Source organism: Pristiophorus japonicus, chromosome 27, assembly GCF_044704955.1.
Source record: "Pristiophorus japonicus isolate sPriJap1 chromosome 27, sPriJap1.hap1, whole genome shotgun sequence".
Taxonomy (NCBI): domain Eukaryota; kingdom Metazoa; phylum Chordata; class Chondrichthyes; family Pristiophoridae; genus Pristiophorus; species Pristiophorus japonicus.
This window is the reverse complement of record NC_092003.1, coordinates 15,683,037-15,699,102: the sequence shown is the minus strand read 5'-3', so window position 1 is coordinate 15,699,102 and position 16,066 is coordinate 15,683,037. Positions and strand designations below refer to the sequence as shown.

Sequence of the window (16,066 nt, the reverse complement as noted above, 5' to 3'; positions counted from 1 at the left end):
ACTGTACACAATCCCAATGGACCCAAACCCCTTCCATTCACTCCCATTGTACACAATACCAACGAACCTAAACCCTTCCCATTCACAGATAATGGAACAGGTTTCCTGGGGATATGGTGTGAAGGCGGGCTTATCTATGCATGAAAGAGACAAAGTTGTGTTGGGTTGAATGAGCTTTACCAGCCGCTAGCAATGAGGTAGCGGAGATATAAGTCCTGTTTCCAAGTTCATAAAATCTCACAGCAATCCTTAAAGTAAAGTCAGTACTTTACAAAGCACTGCAGTTAGAGCAACATTGGCCCCCACGCTGGGCCAGCCCCGCACTGCCCCCTGCCCCCCTGCTGGAATAAGCCACACCACCCCCCCCCCCCCCCCCCCCCCGCTGGAATAAGCCACACCGCCCTTCCCCCACTGCTGGAATAAGCCACACAGCACCCCCCCCCCGCTGGAATAAGCCACACCGCCCTTCCCCCACTGCTGGAATAAGCCACACAGCCCCCCCCCCCCCCTGGAATAAGCCACACCGCCCCCCACCCCCTCTTTCCCCCCGCTGGAATAAGCCACACCGCCCTTCCCCCACTGCTGGAATAAGCCACACAGCCCCCCCCCCCCCCCCCCGCTGGAATAAGCCACACCGCCCCCCACCCCCCCTTTCCCCCCGCTGGAATAAGCCACACCGCCCTTCCCCCACTGCTGGAATAAGCCACACCGCCCTTCCCCCCCCCGCTGGAATAAGCCACACTGCCCCCCCCCCCCCCCCCCGCCGCTGGAATAAGTCACACCGTGCCCCCCCCCCCCCCTTGATGGAATGGCCCCACACCGCTCCCATGGCACAGTGTAATACTAACCTCTGTTGGATGCCCAGTGCCACCCCAGTCAATAGGATGTACGTAATGAAAGCCATAGCTGAAACAGAAAACCAAAGACAGCGGTGAGCTCGTGCTCTGGAACCACGCCGCACTGCATTTCCTCAACCAACCCCGGTGGCACAGAGCGGGACCGGGTCAGACTGTGCCTGGTGCATCATACCGTGAAGTGCAAGTCTGGCCCACTACCTGCAAGGGTGGGGTGTGGAGATAGACAGAAGAATGCACCTCCTCCCGACCCAGGGAGCTTCTGCTCACAGATCGGGACAGCTGGTTACCGGCTGGAACTGGCTGCCGAGGAGCTGGTGGATTGTGGGTGAAAGAACACATATTATGAACTACGTTAAACGCTACGACGTTAAAATGTGACGCAACAGGATGGCACGGGTCCACTCGCTGACTGATACAAGTTCTGCTTCTTCATGTTTGTGGCTACAAATGCTAGTGTGCTTTGCAGCACCGTGATTCTGGTACTGATTATCTGGTGCTGTCCGGTACTGGGATTGATCAGAAAACTGTTCTCCCAGTCTTAGAGCTTTATATAGGCCATACAATATAAACTGCCCTTTGCATTATCCAGTCAGCTGATGAATGTAGTTTTGCTTTGTGTATAAAAGGCGACGACACAGGTTGGGACCCACACTTCGGACACTGGCTCCACAGAGCCGACTAGTGGCCAGAACCTGTAACTACATTGTGACAGTTGACATAGGAAAACTGAATGGGAATTTAAAGAAAAATTCGTTCCTGGGATCTGGCAAGGCCCAGCATTTATTGCCCGTCCCGAATCGTCCCTTGAGAAGGAGGTGGTGAGCCGCCTTCTTGAACCGCTGCAGTCCGTGTGGTGAAGGTGCTCCCACAGTGCTGTTAGGGAGGGAGTTCCAGGATTGTGACCCAGCGACGATGAAGGAATGGCCGATATATTTCCAAGTCGGGATGGTGTGTGACTGGGAGGGGAACGTGGAGGTGGTGGTGTTCCCATGAGCCTGCTGCCCTTGTCCTGCTAGGCGGTAGAGGTCGCGGGTTTGGGAGATGCTGCCGAAGAAGCCTTGGCGAGTTGCTGCAGTGCATCTTGTAGACGGTGCACACTGCAGCCAGGGGGCGCCGGTGGTGGAGGGAGTGAGTGTTGAAGGTGGTGGGTAGCGTGTCGATCAAGCGGCCTGCTTTGTCCTGGATGGTGTCGAGCTTCTTGAGTGTGGTTGGAGCCGCACTCATCCAGGCAAGTGGAGAGTGTTCCATCACACTCCTGACTTGTGGCTTGTAGATGATGGAAAGGTGCCGCGTTTCCGTCATTACAACAGTGACTGCAGTTCCAAAAGTACTTCATTGGCTGTGAAGCTCTTTGGGAAGACCCGAGGCTATGTAAGGCAGTGCACAAATAAATCCTCAGCCACCCCACAATACGCACTCACTTGGAATGTACAGGTCGGGAGCGTTGGCGTGAAAATCCTCTCGTGGGGTCAGGCGCGAGTCTGCGCGGTACCCGAGCTCCCAGTTCTAGGACGAGACAAAAAGATTAGTGAGAATTTGAGCCCGAGAGTTTTCCGATTCACGCATCGTGGCGACGTTATCGGCTAACCGCAAAACTTGTTGCTGGGGCCCCGCTCCCAGGCTAAGGAACCCAGTCATGGAGACGAGGGGGAGCACCCAGTAGTGGGAGCCCATCCCTCTACTCCCACTGCAGGAGGGGCAGTGGCTGCAGGTCAGTGGGAAGCAAGCCAGAGCTGCCTGTAGTAATATTGACATTCTGCCCAGCCCGCGTTGCACCGGACCTGGGAGTCTCGCTTTTGTTACTGTGCTAAACATACCAGCTCGGTTTATTAACCCAGGGCACGCGCAAGAAACAAGCGACATGCACTCCCGAGTGGAACAGGGGATCTGCTCGGCACTGAAGCAAGAAGAACACTCTGTCAAGATTGTTCTATTCCTACTGGGAGTGTCAGCCAGGGATCAGTGGGTAGCACCCTCACCTCGGAGTCAAGACCCGCTCCAGGGACTTGAGCTCATGAAGCAAGGCTGATACTCCAGTGCGGTGCCGAGGGAGCGCCGCGCCGCCGGAGGGCCAGTGCCGAGGGAGCGCCGCGCCGCCGGAGGGCCAGTGCCGAGGGAGCGCCGCGCCGCCGGAGGGCCAGTGCCGAGGGAGCGCCGCGCCGCCGGAGGGCCAGTGCCGAGGGAGCGCCGCGCCGCCGGAGGGCCAGTGCCGAGGGAGCGCCGCGCCGCCGGAGGGCCAGTGCCGAGGGAGCGCCGCGCCGCCGGAGGGCCAGTGCCGAGGGAGCGACGCGCCGCCGGAGGGCCAGTGCCGAGGGAGCGCCGCGCCGCCGGAGGGCCAGTGCCGAGGGAGCGCCGCGCCGCCGGAGGGCCAGTGCCGAGGGAGCGCCGCGCTGCTGGAGGGCCAGTGCCGAGGGAGCGCCGCGCTGCCGGAGGGCCGATACAAAAGATACCACGCCTCTGGTCATTTATCTTATTGCTGTTTGTGTGCCTGACTCTGTGTGCGGGGTCGAACTGGCTGCTGCGTTTTCCTGCGAAACAGCAGTCACTGCTCCTCCTCTGTGAAGCACTTTGACACAATCCAAGGTGCTGTATAGGAAGAGCAAGCTTGCATTTATATAGCACCTTTCTTGAACCCGGGACGACCCAAAGCGATTCACAGCCAATCAAGTACTATTGAAGGACAGTCAGTCACTGCTGTAATAGAGGGAAACAGCCCTCTCGGCACTTGCACTGGGAGTTGGGCTCAATCTCTGGAGTGGGGCTCGAACCCGCAACCTTCTGACTCGCGGAGCGATAGCACCCCCCGATGGAAAAGATGGATTTTGATTTCTATCTTTTAATATTCTGAGGGGGCTGGACAGAGTAGATGCAGAGAGGATGTTTCCCCTCGTGGGGAAAATGTAGCACTAGGGGGCATAGTCTCAGAATAAGGGGCCGCCCATTTAAAACTGAGATGAGGAGGAATTTCTTCTCTCAGAGGGTTGTAAATCTGTAGAATTCTCTGCCCCAGAGAGCTGTGGAGGCTGGGTCATTGAATATATTTAAGGTGGGGATAGACAGATTTTTGAGCGATAAGGGAGTGAAGGGTTATGGGGAACGGGCGGGGAAGTGGAGCTGAGTCCATGATCAGATCAGCCATGATCTTATTGAATGGCGGAGCAGGCTCGAGGGGCCGAATGGCCGACTCCTGCTCCTATTTCTTATGTTCTTTTGCCACCAGCACGATGGAACCCCCGGGTCAACGTAAAGATCCCTCTAACTGTACCCCAACCACCCGAGCCTCAGAGAACCAGTCCTACTCCCACCACCCCACGGCATTGCCCTGCTGCTGTCTCTCCGAGGGATGGACCATTTGGTGCCAAAGCTAGGCTGTGGGGGCCCTTGCCCGCTCGGACTGGCATGAAGACAGCCCGCTGGATTTTGCCGTGGCATTTTACAGCCAGCAGACGGGCTCAACTTCACCCGTCGGCGTGGGTTGGATTGGAGCTTGGCGGGCGCTCTGGGCCACGTTAGATATTTCTCCCCCCCCTCCCCCTCCCCCTCCCACCTGCGGCTCGGTACCTGATGGGTGTACGGGAACAGGAGCAGCGCCAGCTTCTTGGTGACGTATCTGGTGTCGACCGTGAAGAAATACTTCAGCTTGTTGACGGACACAAACCGGTTGAGCTGTCGAGCGGGGAGAGAGGAGCAGGCGGTTAGTCCGGCGCCGACGTTGGGAGGGCTCCCCCACGGCTAATGTCCCGGCAGATCCCCCACGGTGTCGCTCGTCGGCGGCCACGGGTGTTGTGCCAAGTGGGGTGGCCAGGGACACCGACCGATCGGTGACTCCAGACCCACACCACCTGGTTGACTCTCCACCCCCTCCCCCCCAAGGCGGCTCAGGAAGCCACTGTTGTGCAAACAACTGCTCCAAAGCAAAATGTAAACCAAGGGAGCACTCAGACATATCATTATAGAATGGTACAGCACAGGAGGAGGCCATTGGGCCCATCGAGCCTGTGCCGGCTCTGTGACAGAGCGATCCAATCAGTCCCACTCCCCCCTGCTCTTTCCCCATAGCCCGGCTAATGTTTCCTTTCCAAATATTGATCCAATTCCCTTTTGAAAGTTATTGAATCTGCTCCCACCGCCCTTTCAGGCAGCGCATTCCAGATCATAACTCGCTGCGTAAAAACATCTCTCACCTTCCCTTTGGCTCTTTGGCCAATTATCCTCAATCTATCCTCTGCCACTGGGAACAGTTTCTCCCGATCTACTCTAACAAAGCCCTCGGAATTTTGAACACCTCTATTAAATCTCCTCTTAACCTTCTCTGCTCCAAGGAGAACAACCCCAGCTTCTCCAGTCTCCACGTAACTACAGTCCCCCCTCCCTGGAACCATTCCAGTAAATCTCCTCTTCTCCCTCTCCAAGGCCTTCACGTCCTTCCTAAAGTGTGATTTCCAGGATTAGATTACATAAGGTATACAGAAACAGGCCATTCGGCCCATCCAGTCCGTGCCGGCGTTTATGCTCCACTCGAGCCTCCTCCAGTCTTTCCTCATCTAAATCTATCGGCATAACCCTCTATTCCCTTCTCCACCATGTATTTATCCAGCCTCCCCTTAAATGCATCGATACTATTCACCTCAACCCCTCCCTGTGGCAGCGAGTTCCACATTCTCACCGCTCTCTGGGTAAAGAAGTTTCTCCTGAATTCCCCATTGGATTTCTGGGTGACTATCTTATATTGACGGCCTCTAGTTATGCTCTTCCCCATAAGTAGGATAATTATGTCTACACGCTCAACAGCATAACTAAAACCATCTATTTCCACCTCTGTGACATCGCCCGTCTCCGCCCCGCCTCAGCTCATCCGCTGCTGAAGCCCTCATCCGTGCCTTTGTTACCCTCTAGACTCGACTATTCCAACGCACTCCTGGCCGGCCTCCCACATGGCTCCGGTTGGGGTGGAGTGTAGATATTTTTAGTATAAGGGGTGTTGCAGTGGTGTGGGGCGGACTGGTTGGGCTGGGTGCTCTTTGCCTTTCCGTTATTGTTCATGGGTCTGCATGTAATCTTCAGAGCTGCTGACCGAGGGCCGTGCGGCTCTTTGTCGGCCGGCGCGGGCACGATGGGCCGAAATGGCCTCCATCTGCGCTGTAAATTTCTATGTTTCTATTCTACCCTACGTAAACGAGAGGTGATCCAAAACTCGACTACCCCTGTGCTCCCTGACCTACATTGGCTCCCGGTTAAGCAACGCCTCAATTTCAAAATTCTCATCCGTATCTTCAAATCCCTCCATGGCCTCGCCCCTCCCTACCTCTGTAATCTCCGCCAGAGATTCAAGGCTCATAGCAACGTGGTTGAATACAACTGCCCTCAGTTGTATTCAAGGCAGCTCACCACCACCTTCCGAGGACAATCAGGGAGGGGTCAATAAATGCTAGCCGTGTCAGCGACCCCGCATCCAGTGAATGAACAAATCCAGTATTGCGAACTAGTGAGTATGCACAGCGGTGTCTGTCCAAAATAAACGGGACCCTCCCACCTACAACATTGAAACTGACGTTCCTCCATTTGCCTTATGGTTATCCGCGTCGTGTCACAAGAACATAAGATACAGGAGCAGGAGTTGGCCATTCGGCCCTTCGAGCCTGCTCCGCCATTCAATAAGATCATGGCTGATCTGATCATGGACTCAGCTCCACTTCCCCGCCTGCTCCCCATAACCCCTGACTCCCTTATCGTTCAAAAATCTGTCTATCTCCACCTTCAATATATTTAGTGACCCAGCCTTCACAGCTCTCTGGGGCAGAGAATTCCACAGATTCATGACCCTCAGAAGAAATTCCTCCTCATCTCCATTTTAAATGGGTGGCCCCTGATTCTGAGACTATGCCCCCTAGTTCTAGATTCCCCCACGAGAGGAAACATCCTCTCTGCATCTACCCTGTCGAGCCCCCTCAGAATCTTACACGTTTCAATAAGATCACCTCTCATTCTTCTAAACTCCAATGAGTATAGGCCCAACCTGCTCAACCTATGTCTGGCATAAGCGACTGCTCGTTCTAAACGTGGATGTCTCAAGTGGTGGGAACTGTATCGACAAGAGTGCAATATTCACGCGGTTGACTCCAGAGATGAAGGTGTTGTCGTATGAAGAAAGGTTGAGCAGGTTGGGTCTGTACTCATTGGAGTTTAGAAGAATGAGAGGTGATCTTATTCAAACATATTCTGAGGGGGCTTGACAGAGTAGATGCAGAGAGGATGTTTCCCCTCTTGAGGGAATCGAGAACTAGGGGGCATAGTTTCAGAATAAGGGGTCGCGCCCATTTAAAACTGAGATGAGGAGGAATTTCTTCTCAGAGAGTTGTAAATCTGTGGAATTCTCTGCCCCAGAGAGCTGTGGAGGTTGGGTCACTGAATATATTTAAGGTGGAGATCGACACATTTTTGAGCGATAAGGGAGTCGAGGGTTATGGGGAGCGGGCGGGGAAGTGGAGCTGAGTCCATGATCAGATCAGTCATGATCTTATTGAATGGCGGAGCAGGCTCGAGGGGCGGAATGGCCGACTCCTGCTCCTATTTCTTATGCTCTTATCCGTCAACTCTAGACATGGTGCATTCTCGTACTCTACCCTCAGGCTCCTTAAATGGCCTTCTGCAAACAACTCCTGCTCATGTAATTCACATACTCCATTACCACACACCCCGCGGGGTGATAACCAATGACCCCAGCCGCACCCCCACCCCCCGACACCTACCTCTTTGTGCACGATGTCTTTCCCTTGGGCGGCTATGGTGGTGCCGTAGGCCATGGCGACGTTAGCCACCGGCTCGCTGAGGAAGTTGTTGATCGGGAGGCCCATGTCGATCCCTTGGACGGTGTAGCTGGAGGCCTGGGGGGGCTGTGAGGCGCTGGTGTCGTCGAAGAGCTGGTTGGGGTCCACAGCGTGGGGGTTGGGACCCCGCACCCGCTGCTTGGGAGCTAGGAAGCAAGGCACAGGTTCGGCCCGGTCAGCAATGTCGGACTCGCAGAGGGACGCCGGCGGAAGGGACGCCTCACGGAAATCAGACTCAAGTATGGGCGGGCACGGTGTGGCTAAAGGTGCACTCCCAACACAGCCAATGGGGAAGGCCGCGGATCTATGTCCTACTCTCACACAGCGATCTTGTAGGATCACAGAAATTTACAGCACGGAAGGAGGCCATTTCGGCCCATCGTGTTCAAGAGCCGGCCGACCAAGAGCTACCCAGCCTAATCCCACTTTCTCGTACTCGGACCGTAGCCCTGTAGGTTACAAGTGCACATCCAAATGTGGCGAGGGTTTCTGCCTCTACCGCCCTTTCAGGCAGTGAGTTTTGCCCCAGACCCCCACCAACCTCCGGGTGAAGACATTTCCCCTCAAATCCCCTCTAAACCTCCCCCCAATTACTTTAAATCTGTGCCCCCTGGTTGTTGACCCCTCTGTCAAGGGAAACAGGTCTTTCTTATCCACTCTATCCAGGCCCCTCATCATTTTATACACCTCAATCAGGTCTCCCCTCAGCCTCCTCTGTTCCAAACAACCCCAGCCTATCCAATCTTTCCTCATGGCTAAAATTTTCCAGTCCCGGCAACCTCCTCGTAAATCTCCTTTGTCCCCTCTCCAGCGTAATTCAGCTTTCCTGTAATGTGGTGACCAGAACTGCACGCAGTACTCCAGCTGTGGCCTAACCAGTGTTGTATACAGTTCTAGGAGTTGGATACAGTTCTAGGAATTAAATGACAAAGTACTGGTACGACCTGACCTCAGGTTTCATCCTCTGGCTTGCGGGTGTGTGGCGGAGAAGTGTGATGACAGGACCAGGATCAGCCCAGCCCAGCCCAGCCCCTCCGCCTGCGCCCCCCCCAACCCCCCACCCAGGACGCCAGACCAGAGATAAACACATCACATCGGAAGTTTAACCTGAACCTACTTTTCCCAACACCGTTCATTACCTGTAACCTGGATACATTCTCAAATCAGCATTGAATCCCACTTTGACATCTTAGAATGGATCAAAACTGGAGTTTGTGTCCTTGATCTTGGAACGGAAAGATCTCAGTGGATATGAAAAGGGAAAGCATATTGCGCCCATCATCGAATGATGCAGACCGTTCCTCTGCCCACTGGCTCCCGGTTTGTCTCTTGTTGCAGCATTGCAGATTGTGGCTGCAGGTTACACGAGGGGAAAGTTGTGGTCGGAGCCTTCCATTCGCTGTACGTACGCATAGCCTGGGGTCACGTGGGCCGGGACCACCAATCACAATGAAGTATTCTCATTGATAATAATGGGAGCGCTGTTTGGACGAGCTCCCATTGCTAGCGATGAGAAAAAAAAACCAAAACAACACAATAAATAAAAAAACCTCACATATTTAACATTAAATGTTTTAGAAAAGCAAATATTTTTTTAGAATTATTTTTAATGTGGTTAAAAATAAACTGACCTTAATGGACAGGGTTTTTAATATAAAAATGAGTGATTAATTTTTGTTTTAAAACTCTTATGCTGGTAAAAGTAGGTTATACGCTTGCTTTTACCAGCCGTAAGAGTTTGAAGGACATTTGCTGGGCAAATAGCCCAATCTCTGCCCCAGTGGATGTCCTTCCCGCGGGAATGCACTGGCACGAACCGGCATTAGCGAGGCCTCGCCGGGTATGTGCACACATCGTACGTGCTCCCGAGAGGCCGCAATTTTCGGCCGATTGTGTGTAGAACTCCCAATGTGGGATTAACCGCTGAAATCGGCAGGGTCAGTCTGCTGCCCATTCATAAAACTATGTGCCCCTCGAGTCATCAAGATCCACGGCATGGCCCTGGACACCGTGGACCATTTCCCATACCTCGGGAGCCTCTCATCAACAAGAGCAGACATTGGCGACGAGATCCAACACTGCCTCCAGTGCGCCAGTGCAGCCTTCGGCCGCCTGAGGAAAAGAGTGTTTGAAGACCAGGCCCTCAAATCTGCCACCAAGCTCATGGTCTACAGGGCTGTAGTGATACTCACCCTCCTGTATGGCTCAGAGACATGGACCATGTGCAGTAGACACCTCAAGTCGCTGGGGAAATACCACCAACGATGTCTCCGCAAGATCCTACAAATCCCCTGGGAGGACAGACGCACCAACATTAGTGTCCTCGACCTGACCAACATCCTCAGCATTGAAGCACTGACCGCACTTGATCAGCTCCGCTGGGTAGGCCACAATGTACGCATGCCAGACACGAGACTCCCAAAGCAAGCGCTCTACTCGGAACTCCTTCACGGCAAACGAACCAAAGGTGGGCAGAGGCAACGTTACAAGGTCACCCTCAAAGCCTCCCTGATAAAGTGCAACATCCCCACCGACACCTGGGAGTCCCTGGCCAAAGACCAGTCCACCCTAAGTGGAGGAAGTGCATCCGGGAGGACGCTGAGCACCTCGAGTCTCGTGGCCGACAGCATGCAGAAATCAAACGCAGGCAGCGGAAAGAGCGTGCGGCAAACCAGTCCCACCCTCCCCTTCCCTCAACCACTGTCTGTCCCACCTGTGACAGGGACTGTGGCTCTCATATTGGACTTTACAGCCACGTGTTGGTTCTCGTATTGGACGGTGCAGGCTCGAAGGGCCGAATGGCCTACTCCTGCACCTATTTTCTATGTTTCTAAGGACTCATTTTTAAAGTGGAAGCAAGTCTTCCTTGATTCCGCGAGACTGACTATGATGATGACATTCATAAAACTGCTGGAGCAGAGCGTTGTGTCAGACAAGGGATGAGCTCTGTCGAAACGCCTGCTTGTCATGGCAGGCAGGGGCTATTAAAATAATACAGGAAAATATCTCCTGCTGGAACACTGAACAAGCCATGGGGCGATTCAGTAGAGTGCACATTCCCTTGAAATAAGACAGGGTTTAAACACCAGTCATTATCTCAAAGTACATCTTCTACTGCCCTCTGAGAAATACCACCAGCTTTACAGCCAAAATAGCCTCCTCTTTGCTCGAATAACCCTCCCTGCGGGGTGCTGACTGGAAAACTCATCTCATTATGGTGAGCATACGTGAGCTGTACAAACAATAATTAGCCACTAGATGTACACAAGCATTGTTGTGATCTGGAACGCACTGCCTGAAAGGGCGGTGGAAGCAGATTCAATAGTAACTTTCAAAAGGGCTTGAAAAGGAGAAATTTGCAGGGCTGTGGGGAAAGAGCGGCGGAGGGGGGGGGGGGGGAAACTAATTGGAGAGCTCGTTCACAGAGCCGGCACAGGCCCGATGGGCCCAATGGCCTCCTCCTGTGCTGCAAGATGAGTACAGTGGCAGACGTGTTCCGAGTGATTCTCGTCTCTTTCGAATCCTGCTCACTATCCTGTAATAAATCATCATCATAGGCAGTCCCTTGCAATCGAGGAAGACTTGCTTCCACTCTTAGAATGAGTCCTTAGGTGGCTGAACAGTCCGATAGAGCCACAGTCCCTGTCACAGGTGGGACAGATAGTGGTTGAGGGAAGGGGAGGGTGGGACTGGTTTGTCGCACGCTCTTTCCGCTGCCTGCGCTTGGTTTCTGCACGCTCTCGGCGACGAGACTCGAGGTGCTCAGCGCCCTCCCGGATGCACTTCCTCCACTTAGGGCGGACTGGTCTTTGGCCAGGGACTCCCAGGTGTCAGTGGGGATGTCGCACTTTATCAGGGAGGCTTTGAGGGTGTCCTTGTACTGTTATCGAGCTACAGCATGCGGATGATGCCTGCGTCTGCGCACATACAGAGGCTGAACTCCAGGACATAGTCCACGTATTTACTGAGGCATACGAAAGCATGGGCCTTACGCTGAACATCAGTAAGACAAAGGTCCTCCACCAGCCTGTCCTCGCCACACAGCACTGCCCCCCAGTCATCAAGATCCACGGCACGGCCCTGGACACTGTGGACCATTTCCCATACCTCGGGAGCCTCTTATCAACAAGGGCGGACATTGATGACGAGATCCAACACTGCCTCCAGTGCGCCAGTGCAGCCTTCAGCCGCCTGAGGAAAGGAGTGTTTGAAGACCAGACCCTCAAATCTGCCACCAAGCTCATGGTCTTCAGGGCTGTAGTAATATCTTGCTCACGATCCTGTAATAAATCACCGGACCGATAGCCCGAGGCCTCAATTCTCATAAAAACTTTTTGCAGTCTCTCAGACAGGAAGCAAAGAGTAGGAGTAAATGGGTACTTTTCAGAATGGCAGGCAGTGACTAGTGGGGTACCGCAAGGTTCTGTGCTGGGGCCCCAGCTGTTTACACTGTACATTAATGATTTAGATGAGGGGATTAAATGTAGTATCTCCAAATTTGCGGATGACACTAAGTTGGGTGGCAGTGTGAGCTGCGAGGAGGATGCTGTGAGGCTGCAGAGCGACTTGGATAGGTTAGGTGAGTGGGCAAATGCATGGCAGATGAAGTATAATGTGGATAAATGTGAGGTTATCCACTTTGGTGGTAAAAACAGAGAGACAGACTATTATCTGAATGGTGACAGATTAGGAAAAGGGAAGGTGCAACGAGACCTGGGTGTCATGGTACATCAGTCATTGAAGGTTGGCATGCAGGTACAGCAGGCGGTTAAGAAAGCAAATGGCACGTTGGCCTTCATAGCGAGGGGATTTGAGTACAGGGGCAGGGAGGTGTTGCTACAGTTGTACAGGGCCTTGGTGAGGCCACACCTGGAGTATTGTGTACAGTTTTGGTCTCCTAACCTGAGGAAGGACATTCTTGCTATTGAGGGAGTGCAGCGAAGGTTCACCAGACTGATTCCCGGGATGGCGGGACTGACCTATCAAGAAAGACTGGATCAACTGGGCTTGTATTCACTGGAGTTCAGAAGAATGAGAGGGGACCTCATAGAAACATTTAAAATTCTGACGGGGTTAGACAGGTTAGATGCAGGAAGAATGTTCCCAATGTTGGGGAAGTCCAGAACCAGAGGTCACAGTCTAAGGATAAGGGGTAAGCCATTTAGGACCGAGATGCGGAGGAACTTCTTCACCCAGAGTGGTGAACCTGTGGAATTCTCTACCACAGAAAGTTGTTGAGGCCAATTCACTAAATATATTCAAAAAGGAGTTAGATGAGGTCCTTACTACTAGGGGGATCAAGGGGTATGGCAAGAAAGCAGGAATGGGGTACTGAAGTTGAATGTTCAGCCATGAACTCATTGAATGGCGGTGCAGGCTAGAAGGGCCGAATGGCCTACTCCTGCACCTATTTTCTATGTTTCTATGTTTCCATCCCAGGATCTTGAGGGTTTGTGCACAGACCTTCATTGTAATTGAACACAAGGAGTCACTGGCTGCTGGCAATGAGATGATTCCAACTCGTGCGTGACACAGACACGACAACAGGAATGGGATCCTGTAAACTGGGCGGCCAAGATCAGGATCAAGGTCAGGAAGGGACCCGCTCCAGATCGGAGGCCATCTCGGGGTCGTCCTTCTCATAACCTGCTTATATCGCCGACTCTGGGAATGAAGCGCTGTCTAAGGGCAATCACTTGCTCAAAGCGGTTTTTTGATCTTCGAGAGACATGCTGAGCCCAAATACAAGGCATTTTCTCTTCACTCAATCTACGGTCTGAATGATCAAACCTTGACCGGCAACACCCTCCAGCCCTACAACCCTCCGAGATCACCGCGTTTCTTCAATTGCGGCATCTTGCACATCCCTGACGTAAGTCGCTCCACCGACCAAGTTTTGGCTCAGCTGTCCGAGTATCTCCTGAAGTGGCTCGGTGTCAGATGTTGTACAATAACGCTCCTGTGAAACGCCTTGGGACGTGTTACTAGGTTACAGGCACTGTATGAATGCAACCGTTTGTTGTTGAAGCTCATTGAAGTCGGCCATTTCGGCCTTGCCGTGTTAGCCTCAAACGTCGCTCTCACTCTGGAGATGCCGTTGCACCTCCTTGGCCCCACGATTTCCCCAGATTGCCCCCTAACTCGTGAGTTGGATGGTTGTGGGTTAAATTCCTACACCACCAACTTGAGCCTGCAATCGAGGCCGACACTCCCAGTGCAGGGCTGAGGGAGCGCTGCATTGTTGGAGGTGCTGTCTTTTGGATGAGACATTAAACTGAGGACCCCTCTGCCCTCTCAGGTAGCTAAAAAAAATCCCCACAGCACTATTGGAAGAGCAGGGGAGTCCTTCCCAGTGTCCTGGGACAATATTTATCCCTCAGACCACATCATTGAGATTATCCACAGCCACAAATCACCCCTCTGGAGCCCGGCGTCGTCCCCCTCTCCAACCCTTATATCCCTGTATCCCCCTCTCTAACCCTACAACCCCCCCGCAATATCCCCCCTCTCTACAACACCCCCGTCCCCACCCCCCTCTCTACAATCCCCCCCGTCCCTCTCTATACCCCCCGCACCCCTCTCCAACCCCTATATCCCTGTATCCCCCTCTCTAACCCCACAACACCCCCGTCCGTCACTCTCGACACCCCCCCCCCATCCCTCTCGACAACCCCCCCATCCCTCCCGTCCCCCTCCGCCAACCCTTATATCCCTGTATCCCCCTCTCTAACCCTACAACCCCTCCCTATATCCCCCCTCTCGACAAACCCCCCGTCCCCACCCCCCCTCTCTGCCTCCCCCCCGCCTCCCCCTCTCTCTGCATCCCGCTGCCCCCCACGCCCCTCTCCGTAACCCCCCCCACGCCCCTCTCCGTAACCCCCCCCACGTCCCTCTCCGTAACCCCCCCCACGTCCCTCTCCGTAACCCCCCCTGCCCCTCTCCGTAACCCCCCCTGCCCCTCTCCGTAACCCCCGTCCCTCTCCGTAACCCCCCCTGTCCCTCTCCGTAACCCCCCCTGTCCCTCTCCGTAACCCCCCCTGTCCCTCTCCGTAACCCCCCCTGTCCCTCTCCGTAACCCCCCCTGTCCCTCTCCGTAACCCCCCCTGTCCCTCTCCGTAACCCCCCCTGTCCCTCTCCGTAACCCCCCCTGTCCCTCTCCGTAACCCCCCGTCCCTCTCCGTAACCCCCCCTGTCCCTCTCCGTAACCCCCCCTGTCCCTCTCCGTAACCCCCCCTGTCCCTCTCTGTAACCCCCCTGTCCCTCTCCGTAACCCCCCCTGTCCCTCTCCGTAACCCCCCCTGTCCCTCTCCGTAACCCCCCCTGTCCCTCTCCGTAACCCCCCCTGTCCCTCTCTGTAACCCCCCTGTCCCTCTCTATAACCCCCCCTGTCCCTCTCTATAACCCCCCCTGTCCCTCTCTATAACCCCCCCTGTCCCTCTCTATAACCCCCCCTGTCCCTCTCTATAACCCCCCTGTCCCTCTCTATAACCCCCCTGTCCCTCTCTATAACCCCCCTGTCCCTCTCTATAACCCCCCTGTCCCTCTCTATAACCCCCTGTCCCTCTCTATAACCCCCCTGTCCCTCTCTATAACCCCCCCTGTCTCTCTCTATAACCCCCCTGCCCCTCTCTATAACCCCCCCTGTCCCTCTCTATAACCCCCCCTGTCCCTCTCTATAACCCCCCTGTCCCTCTCTATAACCCCCCTGTCCCTCTCTATAACCCCCCCTGTCTCTCTCTATAACTCCCCCTGTCCCTCTCTATAACCCCCCTGTCCCTCTCTATAACCCCCCTGTCCCTCTCTATAACCCCCCCTGTCCCTCTCTATAACCCCTCCTGTCCCTCTCTATAACCCCTCCTGTCCCTCTCTATAACCCCCCCTGTCCCTCTCTATAACCCCCCTGTCCCTCTCTATAACCCCCCTGTCCCTCTCTATAACCCCCTGTAGAGCCCCACAAACAGCTCCCCGGGGGGTGGGGGGTGGGGAGTGTGCAGGGACGAGGCCCTGGCCTGTGCCGCTATACTCACGCTGCCGGAAGCCGCCGTGCTGAGCCATGGCGGGTGGTGAGGACGATGAGCTCGGAGACAGGACGGTGTAGGCCGCAGGCGGGCAGCGTCTCCCCTCGCAACCGGCGCGTGCTCTCAACCTAACCTGCTGCCCCGCGCGCGGGCCCCGCCCCCGTCTGACGTCACCGACGCGGAAAAAACACGTCCCGCCCCCTTGCTAAACCAGACCGCGCACTGCGATTGGTTGAGTGCGCTGTCCATCAGCCTCCCCCCCTCCCCCTCCCCCGACAAGTTAGGATGCGCGCTGGCAGCGCAGGCGCGGTGGCGTGTTTTCCGCCCACCTCGGAGCTGCCACGGAGTCAAATCCGCGGAGAAG

At 54.7% G+C, this 16,066-nt stretch overlaps 1 protein-coding gene across 1 annotated transcript in view; it reads right to left on the bottom strand.

Moving 5' to 3' along the window:
* naaladl1 (N-acetylated alpha-linked acidic dipeptidase like 1) overlaps positions 1-15,852 on the bottom strand; it is a 102,564-nt gene extending 86,712 nt beyond the window's left edge. The window contains exons 1-5 of the mRNA XM_070868035.1: positions 15,712-15,852; positions 7,607-7,830; positions 4,419-4,523; positions 2,279-2,363; positions 846-906 (exon numbers count right to left, since the gene is read on the bottom strand). Coding sequence (XP_070724136.1) covers positions 846-906; positions 2,279-2,363; positions 4,419-4,523; positions 7,607-7,830; positions 15,712-15,739 — 503 coding nt within the window. The 5' untranslated portion in view covers positions 15,740-15,852. The remainder of the gene's footprint in view (positions 1-845; positions 907-2,278; positions 2,364-4,418; positions 4,524-7,606; positions 7,831-15,711) is intronic.
* Positions 15,853-16,066: the final 214 nt, after the last annotated feature.